The sequence below is a fragment of the Cygnus olor genome, chromosome 8, assembly GCF_009769625.2.
Source record: "Cygnus olor isolate bCygOlo1 chromosome 8, bCygOlo1.pri.v2, whole genome shotgun sequence".
Classification (NCBI taxonomy): domain Eukaryota; kingdom Metazoa; phylum Chordata; class Aves; order Anseriformes; family Anatidae; genus Cygnus; species Cygnus olor.
The window spans coordinates 22,926,842-22,940,334 of record NC_049176.1 but is presented as its reverse complement, the minus strand read 5'-3'; the positions used below and the strand labels follow the sequence as shown (position 1 = coordinate 22,940,334).

Below are 13,493 nucleotides of genomic sequence, written 5' to 3'. Positions count from 1 at the left end.
TGACTTTTTAGAAAAGCCTGTTAAAAACTTAGAAGTAACAGGGAATGATTCAGAAAGACTAGTCATAACGATACTGGGAAAAAAAAAGTTATGACATGAAATGAGAATTTAAAACTATCTATTTTTTCTAAAAGAAATGAGTTTTTATGCAAACACTGAAAAACTAACTTTTCAGCATGAATTTAAGGTTGTGTGAGGTATTTTTCAACCCAGACCTCCTCCTCCTCCTCCCCCTCCAGCTTTAATTTAGCTACAGGAAGTTGCCCATCTGATGCTTTGTTTTGCATGAGAAAAAAATACAGGGTAACTTAGTGTAGAGGTGCATGATTTCTAGAAACTTCGGAGACTTAAAAATTCTAATTCTCTTTTAAAATTTCTTTTAGAAAGTATTTTGGGAAAATAAATATCTTCAGTTATTAAAAATGAAATTTTGTTCAATGAATTATCTATGAGCATCCACAAAATAAATAAAATGAGAAATGTAATTGTGGATGTATAACGTCAGTGAATGGTACTTATGTATTTTTTCAGGTTATTTTTGTCTGACACATTAGCACTGCAAAACAGCAAACTGTCTATAGTCTTCCATGATTTAGAGGAAGACCGATCCTGTTCGTAGAAGGAAATAAAGCAACCTAAGGAAGTTCATACCCCAGTCAAACATGAGTGTTTATTCTTGCACCACTGAGATCAAAGACAAGTAATTGGTGTAGCTGGTAGGAAAAAAACAGGCCCTCAAGGGTTTTTCCCTTTCTGAACAATAATCGTAATGGTTGCTTGTCACCAGATTAGATAGTACTTTGCATCTAATCAGTATTTTCTGTCACATCTTTTAATACAAATCTGTTATTTTTAAGGTTAATGATGAAGTAAAAATGAAAGTGTAAAAATTGAAAGTGTCACAGAAGGAAGGGTTAAATGATAAGTGTTAGAGGCATGAAAACATCACAGAACTGTTATTTCCTCACAAAATCTCTTATGAGCTTGAAATATATGGAATATCTTGCTAAAACTGAATTCAAATTCAAGTAGCTTCTAATTTTCTTTACTGCTCAGCTCTTGCATACTCACCCTACTGGTTATATTGAGGAAAAAATGGTACTTAATAAACGTTTAAAAATTAGGATTTAGCAAAAATGTGTGTAAAATGTAGTAGCTGAAAAAATACTCTACCCAAAGATTTGTAATTACTTGTACGATACTTGCAACTGCCTAAGATAAGAATGTCTTCACGATGCCTCAGTATCCAAGAATGATCCATTTCTGACCGTGTCTGGTCTTGTCTCAAGAAATGAGAAGTTAAACAGGTTCTCAAACTCTCTTTTTATAACACAAAGACCAGTAAGGAAAGCAAACTACTAGCTGCAGCTCTGGTGATTAGTGACCTGGCTAAAAGAAAGTATATATACTATATATATATACAGCAGCTTTGACGTAACTGCTAGAAGCACAAAGAACACAGATTTGCCTTTATCTGAGTCAGTATTCATATGTTTTAACAAATAAGAATTTCAGTAATTGCAGGTATTACTTTTAAGTTACTGAGGGAAAACCCCTCAAGCATGAGTTATGTATTGCTGGACACCTTGAACTTTTGTTACTGCTAGAATAGAGGAAGAAAATCAAAGTGCCTCGTCATGTGCTTGTTGTTAAATAATCTTGCTCAAATGACCTACTGAAGATAAACACTTTTAGACTTAATTCCTACTACATTGTATGTTTTATGTTGCAGTATCCCAGGTGAGCCTGCTTTAATAGTTTACAAGCTTCTGCTAAGATCACTAAGTTTTTCTTTTGTTTTCAAATGCTGTCTTTTGTCTGTCCTATGTAGATCAATACTTTCAGTATGTTTAAAAACATGGCGATCAATTCTCACTTTGACATCCTCAGCTCTCCACAAATTAATCATTGCCTAGCTTAAATAAAAATACTCAGTTCTCAGGATTACTTACAAATTTATTGTACATTTTATTAACCAAAATACCATATGAAGAGAAATAAATTACAAAAAATTGTAATGAAATGACTATGGTAATGTTTAAGGCGTGAACTAAGACAAAATACTAAATATTTGTAAGAAATCATCAACTCCCAATTTTACTTTAAATTGTCATGTGAAAAGAAAAATCCAATTCTGTTTTGTATTTATCCTTCTAAGAGAATCAGTACTTCATAATGATTTTTGGAAGTTCCGGAAGGTTAACCAACATTTCAACCAGCAGTAATTCTATAATGAACAGAATTTAAACAATTATTTTAAACAATAATTTAAACAATTATTTTGTCTGACTTAAAAATCACAATGCCACTATCACACAGTAAGGCAGCTGCATGCCTTAGCCAGTTGCAGTGAACAAAGCATGGAAAATAACAAACATTTTTGTAACAGCAAATACACTGAACAATCGGTGATCACATGCTCACTACTCTGTTTAGAGAAAAACAAACTTGTTATGCTGAATCTTGATTTTGAATCAAGCAGCGATTTACTGTTAGGGCAACTTCAGTGTTTGGGTCTCCAAAAGGGATGAAGAACCACAACACAAGATAGAAAGAAAGGGCTCAGTTCTGCGAAGTGAATGGTTTTTTATAATTATGTTGGTATCAGGGAAAGGGAAAAAGTGCTTAGCAATTTGCAACATTGCACTACAGTCAAGTAACAGAACTTCCACAAAACATTCTTTTCGTTTATTATAATGTATTATTTTAATGAGGTGCAAGCCTCAAAGTGCATGCTGAAAGGTAAATTAATTCCCAAACTCCCCTGCCACTGTGACCTATGAACAAATTTAACAGAACCGTCATCTAAAGAAGTTGTTGCTCTCTGAAGCTGTATTAACCAGCAATGTATGTAATGTGAAAGTCATGAATATTTTCCCCCTTTTTATCTGCTTGTCTCTGAGTGCAACAATGCTTTGTGTAGCGGCTTTCAGATGTGTGCAAGTTTATGATCTCCTTCATATAGAAACTGTAACAGGAAACTAGAGTTTTAAAACTGTGGTGTTGCTGGTGTAGCACTGGAAAATATTTTAAATTCAAGCCTCATCTACCTTAGGAAAAGGTCATGAGAACTGACTTTTTCAATTAGTTATCTTAATGTGAGTAAAAATTCCACTCATAGCCATTATTCAGTATCTTTTCCAGGTTTTTAGTAGGCTGTTGTATGGTAAGCGCTTCAAAATTGACCTAAGGACTCCACCTTGTTCTGAGAAGCTGACCCTGAGTGAAGAGGAAATGTATCAGACTCAAGCTACGACCTTTACACTGTCCCTTTCCCTTTCATAACTACTGTGAAAAAGGAGGCTGCTGTTGACTGTGTTTTGCTTACTTCTGCTTCCAGCACAGGACCATGCCACTCAGTGAAACTATCTCTGGAGAATTTTCTTTCCAGGTTAAGTAATTCAGAAAAGTTTTATTAACTAATTTAAGCCAGATTCATTACAAGTGAAGAAATGTAGAAAAAACCCTTTTTTTCTGAGGACTGAACATGTATTCTCTAGGGAGAGATATGACACAGGGTAAGAAAATCCTGGATGCATCTAAAAGTATCTGCTCTGAGTTCAGACCAAAAGAAATAATCTTATTCATTGTGTTCTGAAATAAACTTTTTCACTCTTATACAGAGTAAAACCAAAATATTAGGAAAGAAAATTCTTGAGAAAAACATAACTTTTCCAATGAGCGGCATGAGTTTCCTAATTGCCAAGGTTTCTGAACTTTGCCCAACCAACAACTAGTGGGTATCTTAACCAGGCTCCCAAAAATACCTACCAACTCAGCAACAGCAGGGAACAGACTGCTTCCACCTTCCTCGAGACCTTAAGAGCTACAATGCAGTGCTCCCTCTCAACTCTGAGAAGCTGATGTTTGGACTGAGACACGGTCCGCAATGCTTGGATTTGCACTCTCTGTATCAGCACACCTTCCTCCTCAGCACCACGGGTAAGTAGGTGCTGGGGAGTTACGCTTTGCTCGTGCCCAGCCTCTTCATGGAACCGCTTTACTCTGTGAAATGTGTCAGCCCTAGCAGTCTGAATCTCTCTGCTGGGGGAGTGGCAAAGTAGGCTTTCTGCTCCTCTGAGTACCTTTCCTTCACTTCAATTATGTCCCTGTAGCGGCCGTCCTGCCAGTGGAAATTGAACTGCTCCAGCAATTCAGTTCTCTCCTCCTCTGTGCTCACACAGTCAACAGGGGCAGACTGTTGCAGGAATGGGACCTGAATATCTGGGAACAGGAGGAGACCTCGGATAGCAAACCAACCGCCATACTTGGGATGAATACACACGCCATAGATCTTCTGGAAGTAAAAAAGAAAGATCTAGCATGTTTCATGTGGTCTGTAGTAATGGTTGGAGTTCAAACATCAAGTTTTGATGCAATTTCTCAGTCCTAGCCCCCTACTGGAGTGCTATAAAGGCAAGAAGGGAAAGCTCTTTCCTGAACATTTGGCACTGAATTCCCATTTTCCTGTGCACCCCCCCCCATACTGTAATGTAGAGGGGTTTCTTTTTGAAAGTTTAACATAGAAATTAACTACAGCGTGTTTTTTCCCCTATTTATAATGCTACAACCAATAGGTCTTTTACATTGAACTTTATTCACCTAAGAAGATTTAAGAGATCAAGATATTTTTCTCTGTTTATCTGCAGGAAGAGCTAGTGGGTAAAAAAAATGTTGTACAGTTCAGTGATTGCATTTTGGTGTTTTTTTCTTCCCAGACTGTGATTTTGCCTCACCTTTTTCCCCCAAGGATCAAGCTTCACATCCTTTCTCTGGTAGTAATATGCAGCTCCAGCAACATGGGCAGCTGTTTGTGCCAAGAACTTGGGCTTTCGGCTTGGCAGGATCTCATAATCAAAGATGATATCCACTTTCTGGTCAGGGAATTTCTGTGAAAAGACAAAAACATCAGCCCAAACTCATGGGAAACGACTTGCCACCACAGAAATGCTAGATCCTAGCAAATCAGGCACTATGAGAAGCCTGTAAATTTCCACATCCTGCTACTGCAATCTTATCAGCGTGCTTGCGGCCTTGGATTTTCAAATTGTGACTGTAAAGCACTCCACATAGCTACAGCTTGTAATGGCAGAGACAGAATACGAATAATGCTTCATCATTCTACGGAGAAAGTGCAGGGACCTGGAAGGCTTTGTCTACTGCTCAATCCACCTGTTTGTTAATATGCCACAGTAGTAAAAAGAGTATTTCAGGCTCTTACCTCCTTCACACCTGACAAATGATGAGAAACACACTGATCCACAGGATCCCGGATTATTTTTAACCGTTCTTTGTTCACAAAAGGTTTAAGGGCTTTGTCAAACATCGAAGGAGTGCTGAGGACAACGAAGGCCAGTGTGTCATCTGGGTAGGGGAGATGAAAGGCCGGCTGGAGAACAGCATTGTACCATCCAACCTTTGGCAAAGAAAAACAAATCTCCATTAAAACAGGGACCCCACGCTTTTGCTAGTGGGCATGCAGGAATTTAAAATGCTAGAAAGAAGTGTAGCCACCTTCATTTGCAACCCAGATAAGCAGCCTGCCTGAGTGCTTTCCATTCAAACCAGGTTCTTTTGCATACTGGGATTTAGAGTTTCTGAAAGGTGTACTTGATGTGAGAGATAAGAGTGATCTCCCACATTCAGCTCAAGACTGCCCTTTATCCAGCTCTGCTCAGAAACCACAGACGGAAGTACGAGCAACCAGCCTTGCCAATGCAAATCAGATGTTTGGGTTTAGATAAAGCTTTTACAGTTGTTTTCTCTGCTTCTCCCTTGGATCCTTCCTTAGACAAGTTTCCTACTGCTTGTATTGCTTCTTAGTAGGAGTTAGTCAGGTCACAACCCCTCTGTCACCTGAAAACTCAGTGATCTGATTTAACATGACTCACTTTCACAGCAAGTGCCGGTTGTGCCAGTGGAAGCAGGTTCATTATGAATTAAAATCCCGCATACAAATGTCCCTGCCTGTAACAAAAAACTCACAGAACCTATATGCCAGAAAAGCAGACCTCTCTGACTAGACAAACACGCAAAAGACCTCAAAGGGCTTTTAACTGCAGGAGACCACGCAGGAAATAAAGCACGGACTACAGGTTATAATCAGCTCAAGAGCTGAAGCATCCAAAGTCTTTTTCTGCTTAAAGCCAGCGTACTGGAGTGAGGTGGTGCAAGTCACAATTAGCTGTGTCACGTGGAGGAGGGGCATCCAGCTGTCACTGACACAGCAGAAAGCTGAATAGCGGCGTGCTCTGAAATCTTCCCTGTATCAGTTTAATGCTCTTTTCCAAGAGCACATTCACTCCTCAGTTATTCCTGGTGCAGAGCCATTCGCTGGAGTTCACTGACTGAAAGTAAGGTCCTTATAAGATCCTGTAATCTGTCCCTGTGCTACTTCGTGCCTTCTGGTTTTGCCGATCAGTTGATTCTTGTGATGCCTCTCACTAGTTAGAAAAAGTCTATCATTTTGTGAGTTTATTTCTTATGTTTTGTTTAAATTTTCTGTCTCAGCCAGGAAGAAACTGGTACTTCTGTTTTGCTCATATGACAAGTTGCATGATATACTGCTTCAGCAGGAAACATTTCTGTGTGAAAATGAAGGATGTGAAGCTCCTAGCAGCGCTAGAGTCCCTCAGAACATCAGCTGTAGTGCATGGATTGTGACATGGCCACAGTCTGAAGCTGTTTTTCGGGGCTGGATGTAACACAGCCCAGAGGGGTCAAGCCGGGGTGGCAGGAGGACATGACCAGGAGGAGAGGGACAAGACCAGCAGCTGCCGAACAGGAGGAGGTAATGACTGAAAGCCTCACGCTCCACCACTAACGTGTTGCACAATACCACCAGTCTTTGGGTTATGACGACTCCCACTCTCCTGGGATGCCCTAAGGACCAAGTCTAACACTCAGAAAGATGTGTGGTGTAACGCTGATATTTAGCCTGAAGGTGCGAGGTACCGATCACCTCTAAGTATCAGTGAAATTAATGTGAAAGTGACTTTAGAGGTGACAGTAGCAGCCAGACCTGCACATACGTAAGCAAGGGTAAACTCAGTTTACTATAAAGATGCATTCTTACGTCAACCCCAAAGTGTAATCAGTTTTGTGGCTCTCGTTGAAGATGCTGAATTCAGATGCTAAAGAAATTACACAGATGTGAATCTAAGGTTTGCTAATTTCCCGTTTTACATCAGTCAATACACCAGGGCAAGCTGTAAGAAAATTAAATCTAGAAAGACACAGTGCCGTAAGCTTTCCCTCTGGCAGCTGCAGCCTTTTTTTGGTCTGGGTTCTGCCTATAATTCTGCTGCCATGTGTTGCGAAAGCAGTATTATTAAATTCTCCTCCACATTTTGGACATTTCCTTTCTCTCAGAGCCTCATTCCCTTTTACTTTCCGCCAGATAACAAATACACCACGGAAGATACTATTATTTCAGGTGACAAATACGACTTGCCCTGAGGAGGGGAAGGTCATGTTTATTCTAGATAGATTATCATTTTTTCATTGAAGGTCTCTTTCCTACTAGATTAACATTGACAACGTAATCTTCCCCTTGTAATGGCCGAATAATGCAGAGGAGAGGTGACCTGTCATCGTGGAAAACCCAAGCACCACGGATAAGTAGAATAAGGCAGCAGCAACGACCTTTTTGAGGCAAGAGCAGTGACCTTGCACAACTGACTCAATGTCTTGACTGGCTGAAGGCTGAGGAAACAAACCAGTATTTGATTTAATAACGGTGCGAGAGGTTTGGAAGACTTTTAAGCGGGGGCAAAGAGGGTTCGTGGGTTAATCGAGGAACAGCCCCACCGTGGAGCACACAAGGGGCCGAAATTGGCGCCGAAATGCGGAGCCGGCTCCGCGTTTAGATTAAATTTTAAACCCGCTGACGGGACTTTACTCTCCCCGGGGCCACACGTACCTTTCTTTAGCCCCCTTCCTCAGCAGGGCCGGACGGGCTGCCCGGGGCAGCTTTATCCCAGCGCCCCCCTCAGCCCCGTGCCCTTCCTCCCCCCCCCCCCCCCCCCCTCCTCCTCCTCCTCCTCCTCCTCCTCCTCCTCCTCACGGCTCCCGGGCTGGCGGCGCCCCCTGCCGCCGACCAGCCGCCGAGTGGTGACGTCACCGCGGGTGACGTCACGACGGTACCCCCTCCCTCCCGGCATGACGTCAGTACCTTGAAGGCGTGCACCTCGAAGCCGAAGGGGCCCAGCGCGCCGCGGAGCCGCTCCGCCACGCGGCCCTCCATGCCGCCCGCCGCGCGGGGCCTCACGGGAAGGGTAGTTCTGGCCGCCGGGAACGCGAGGCGCCGCGTCTCCTAGGAGACGGTCCGCCCCTCAAAGCATCATGGGAGTTGTAGTGCGCGCCTCCATCCCCGCCGCGCTGGGTTACCCGGCGCGGACTCCATGTCCCAGAGGGCTCCGCGCGCGGGGCGGGGCAGGGGCTCCGTGTCTTAGTGGCGGTTGGGTTACCGCCTCAGTAGGGTCCCGCCATTTCTAACGGGTGTGTGCTGTTGTGCGTCCGAGCGAGGCATTGCCTCTGTTAGAGCTAATTTTCCTCACAGTCGCACCGTGTGCCCACCCATACTATAACACGCTGTATTGTGCTCTTGTTTTTCATCGTGCGCCGTTTGAAAGCCCCCTGTCCCTGTGTGTGTGGACAGTGCTCGCTAAAATAGATAACAAAGCCTCCACGTTAAAACTTTCCCTATCTGAAAGCACGTATTGTTTGCAGCTCCCTATAACCTGTCAGCACATTTGCCACATCAGAGACCAAGCCTCAGATTTGGACTTTTTTACCATAACCTTTATAGCAGCTTGCCATAATCTTTATGGTTAGTTCTGCAACCTTTTCCCACTGTTAATCCTGAGTTTTGTGAAGTGTCAGGACATCAGACCTGCCAGTTCTTCGGCACAGAACTGCTTCGGATTTACAAATTTCCTTCCTTCAGGAGTTCCCTTTACCTTCTAGAACCCCAAGAGCTGTTTCTTATTGTATCCATGCCCTATGTAGGAGGAAGACAGAAGGATCGCGCTTTTTTTTATTTATTTTTTTCCTCTATATACTTCTTTCTGTATTTCCAGCTTCTGAAATTGAACCAGCTTACAACCTGTGTTCTTTCCTGGACTAAGTTATTTTCATACAAAATAAGTTCCTGCCCTTCCCCTCAGATCATCAATTCAGTCTGTGAATTGACTGAGCAGGAGCAGGACTTCCAGCAGCTGGATAATAAGCTAGAAAGTAGTGAAGGTAAAGGCACTGGAACTGAAGCAGTATGGGATGGTACAGAACCTGTAAACCTCTTACATAGATCACTTCTTGTCTAGGTTGCTGAAATCCCCGTGAAGAAACAGCAGCCTGTGAATATAGCCTGGCACAATGCAGCTCCATCTCTGTGCTAAACAAGTGAGCACAGTGTGCTGGATACGAGGCAGAAAGGGCTTTTTGAATTTGTGATTGCTTCCTATGCCTTTTCTTTAGTGATCCAAAACTCTGAGAAGTACATCTACTTCTCAGGAGAGGAAATGGACAATGGAAAACAAAATTAAAATGATTTTCCAGAGGTCCGTGACCAACCTTGTTTTCGAGTTGGGTGTCCTCACATAAAGTCCTTTGCTGAAGCCCTTTTAACTCACAATATTTAGTCAGCTCACCAAGTTGCCTTTGTAGGTGCAGATATTAGTTCAGATATTTGAATTCTTAATGTGCATCTTGCCTACTTTTCTATCCAAATATATTGGCTGTCCCAATTGGACCAGGAGGATAGGGCTTCTGTAGTCTGCAGAGCATACAGCATGGTGGCAGAGGGGAATTCATGCGTTAGTGCTGTGCTCTGCCTGTCGGGGGTTGGTATGGGACAACTTTGAAACCATCTTACCGGGTGTTCCTTGATCCTATTCTTATTCCTTGTGTCCCAGCACCTGAAGGGCTAGGTTGGGACCTTAACACCTTCTGCCTTTCCCATTTGCTGTTACAGAGGACACTCTGTGATTGGCACTCTCTGTAGCTTGGAGGCCTTGCCAAGGAGGACAGAGGGGTCGAAATGTGAATGCCATAACTAGCAATTGCTTCACTAGCTGTGTGGTGATTATTCATCTTATCTGCATCCCAGATCTAAGACCTGTATAGATTCAGGGATAGTGCAGGGAAGGTACTCAAGGAAAACCCGTAACTTGTCACCCTCTCTTTAAGCAGCAAAAAGCTACAAAATAATGACTGTTTGAGGAAAGAGTTGGAGCAACTACAGCATAAAGTCAGTGAGTGTTGTCGTGTTCTGCTCCTGGCAGTGGTCTGAAATCCGAATCTGAGTTTAACAACTTCTTACTGCCCACATGGTCTACCAGAAACAGCCCTCAGTAGGAAGCACTGTAATGTTTTAGTTGTGAATCTCTGTTCATGACAATGAAACCAGGGAACAGTGGTGAACAGACAGCACTTGAGGAGAAGTAGAGAAGGATACACAGGGCTGGTGATTTGTGACTCCATGCTGTGCTCTGGGAGAGCTGTGGGAGGAGAAAATGCAGCTTGCCTGCACCCTTGAGTCTATCCCTTGCCTTGGGAGAGCTGTGGGTGGATATAGTTTTGTAAGGTTTTGCAAGGTTTTGCCTGGCAACAGAGACAGAAAATCAGATACAGAATTTTTCTTGGTCTGTGTGAAGTCAAGTTGCTTTGCTGCACAGGTCAACTACAGGAAGAACTATTGAACCAGATGTCTATGACTGGTGAAATGAAGAGAAGTCAAAGTTGACACTGCAAAGTGTGCTGCTTTATAGTCATGCCTTCTATCCAAAATGTAGCACTGGACGGTTTGATGACCTGTGGCAGACCTACTGTTGGGATGAGCTAGCTTTGCAAGTGCTATCTGTGGAGAAGAACTGAGTGTTGAAACTTACCTATGGAGAGTTTACTGTAAATAGTAGCCAGGCTGCAAATGCTGTTGCTGCCTGCAGAAGAAGTATTTTTATTAAATGCTGTAGTACTACCAGAAGGCTGTGATTGAGAAAGCCGGTGTGCAAGGTGTTCTACAGGCAACTTTCTTGCTTAACAAGCTTGCTGAAACAGCAAGAAGAAGCCTTCCCTTTCCATTGTTGAATGATGGAGGGCAGTTAAAAAGGCGTGTCTTCAAAACATGTATAACTGGGGAAAAAATAAACACGTGTATGTACTCTGATACAACAGTTCCTACTGCAGCCACAATGAAGTAGGTATTGTTGCAGAAGTGGATGACCTTTGAAAAAGGAAGAATCAGAAAAGACTTGATGGGAAAAGAATAGGGAAAGGACAGCTGGGGGCCAACAGTTGGACGGTATCTTTTGCACCAAGCAGCAGGTTACTATTCCTTTGGAAATCTCCTGCTGCAGGAGGATATTTGCACAGCCAGGGCTTGTAATTTGCTTTCCAAGGGGAGATGAAGGCATGCCCTCAAATTCTCTGTAGAGTAAGGTGATCACTGTGGGCAGAACACTGCTTTTCTACATGTAGCAAAACTTAATTCCTGCTGAGGAGGGCTAGCACGAAGAAAAGATTACAGATTATGCCAGGTAGGGTGCTATTGTGGACTGAACCCAGAAGACTGTAAAGAAAAAGGTGCTGGAAAAGTGTTCACTAATGGTGGCATGTTATATGTCCAGCTGTCTACTTTTTCTCATTCGTTCCAGCCTCATCTGGACATGATTTTTATGCAGAGTTTAATAGCACGGATCATAGGCTGCCTCTCAGAAATGCTTGGAAGTGATTGTCCTCTCTTTCTCACAGGTGCTAGATCTGCTGAGCAGGCACAAAACACAATCTTCTAGTTCAGACAAACTCAGGATGGAAGTGTGGAGCACCCAGCAGAAGCTTGGCACGTCAGATAGAGGGGCTACACCTTCAAGGAATTTTCGGGGATGCCCAAATTTGTGCTTGCCATGAAAACTGCTGCAGGGGCAAGTGGAGCTTTGGGGTTTGAAGGTGAGTAATGGGAGCTGCAGGAGTGTGTCACAGGAGGGTGCTACTGGCTGGTTGTTGTGCACAGCTAGCAGCTAGCTCTCACAGGGCCTGCACTGGCAAGCTCAGAGATGGTGGGGACTGATCTCTCATCATATTGTTCTTGTTCGCTGTCTTTCCATATGCTGTCCTTTGTACCTGCCTGGATAGAGTGTTTGTCTTGTGGGCACAATTTATTTCCATAGAACCAATTTTGCTGATGCTGAAGGTGGTAGATTCGTCAGCCTTGTGAGGGAAGGTCTTCCTGAACTGGCAAAGCTTGAAGCAGGTATGAATGAAGTGTCTGTCCTGTCCTGGAGAGGACCTCTGGCTAGATGCAGGCAATGTATTTGGTCCTGGGACAGCTAGTGAAGGGGGTGAAATGTCAGACTGTCACCAACAGGGGCATTTGTGTCCTGAGAGTTAGCACCTTCGGCTAATCCCATGTGGGTGTTGTGAATGAGTACCTGCCGTTCCCTTCCCGGCTGTCCTTGGAACTGAGCTGACAGGCTCTGAGTTAGCTCCCTGCTTCCCTGAGCCACCTGATCCTCCTTGCTTAATCAGGAGTGCTGCTGCCTCCTCCCCAAGCCCTCTGTCAGGGCAGTAGCTGACTCCACATGCTCTCCTGCTTGCTAGCTAGACAGTATCTGACTTTTTGCTGAAATGACAGCAAGAAGAGGTGCTCATGTGAATTGCCTATGCTCTAACTTTTTCCCAGTTCCCCAGCCCCCCTTCACTTTCCTTTCTCACCATGCTCTGCTGCTGGGAACTAGATTTGTTCGTGCCTCTAGCCCCTGCTAGCTTGGCTCTGACCTGCTCCCTGGAGAGAAGAGACGTCGGAGCTTCCTTGCTGAGGATCCTTAGATCTTTCTGGCTCTGTTTCACTGTATCCTTCTCTGTCCAACCCCAGCTGCCCTGGGACAGCTGCCAGATGTCCTAACTGTCACAGGTTTAGCTGGAGGTTGGTGTCACTGTCCCCAGCCTTTGCTTTCCCATACAGCCCTGTGTTACAGTAAAACAGCAGCCAGAGAACATGCATCAGTCCTCCGGGGGAAAGCAGTGATGTCCTTTTGAGGTGTCTGGGTCACAGATTTGTGTGTATATATATATATATATATTTATTTATTTATTAGGAAAACCACAGCCACCCATTCATCTCCCTCAGGCTAGTGCTGACACCACACGGGCTACAGCATGATTTTTTGTCATCATGAAATGCTCACACAGTACACAGAAGGATCTTTCTTTCTCTGTGTTCTCCAGAACAGTAAATAAATACCACCAAGCCCCAGTGTTGTATTGCCTGTAACATAAAGGATTTTCCTTCTGCTTTCCATCCAGAGCTCTTGAAACCTTTTCTGACCTGGTCAAGGGACCATTGCCCTGCGTTAGGTAGGGGCACAAGGCAGACAGATACACAAAGTGTTTGAAGACTCATGGCGGTTTCATGCCTGAAATGGAGTTAAAGAGTATCTTAGTTCCTTGTCTGCTCTTCTGATCTTTCTCACTCTTGACCACAGGCATATTAATGT

General features: G+C 43.5%; 1 protein-coding gene across 1 annotated transcript; it reads right to left on the bottom strand.

Moving 5' to 3' along the window:
- Positions 1-1,948: 1,948 nt before the first annotated feature.
- MMACHC (metabolism of cobalamin associated C) lies at positions 1,949-8,795 on the bottom strand. The gene is made up of 4 exons (XM_040565936.1): positions 8,174-8,795; positions 5,222-5,416; positions 4,737-4,889; positions 1,949-4,297 (listed from the first exon to the last, which is right to left on the bottom strand). Exons 1-4 carry the CDS (start codon positions 8,243-8,245, stop codon positions 4,001-4,003), a joined length of 717 nt encoding a protein of 238 aa, XP_040421870.1. The 5' UTR covers positions 8,246-8,795; the 3' UTR covers positions 1,949-4,000.
- Between the last annotated feature and the right edge of the window lie 4,698 nt (positions 8,796-13,493).

What these genes read in the sequence shown, in the direction of transcription:
- MMACHC (XM_040565936.1), bottom strand. Translation starts at nt 8,245, where the DNA reads ATGGAGGGCCGCGTGGCGGAGCGGCTCCGCGGCGCGCTGGGCCCCTTC. An exon ending in ATTTGTCAGGTGTGAAGGAG is followed by an intron (nt 4,890 to 5,221) that starts GTAAGAGCCTGA and finishes GTCTTTTCACAG; the next exon opens with AAATTCCCTGACCAGAAAGT. An exon ending in TTGATCCTTGGGGGAAAAAG is followed by an intron (nt 4,298 to 4,736) that starts GTGAGGCAAAAT and finishes TTTTACTTCCAG; the next exon opens with AAGATCTATGGCGTGTGTAT.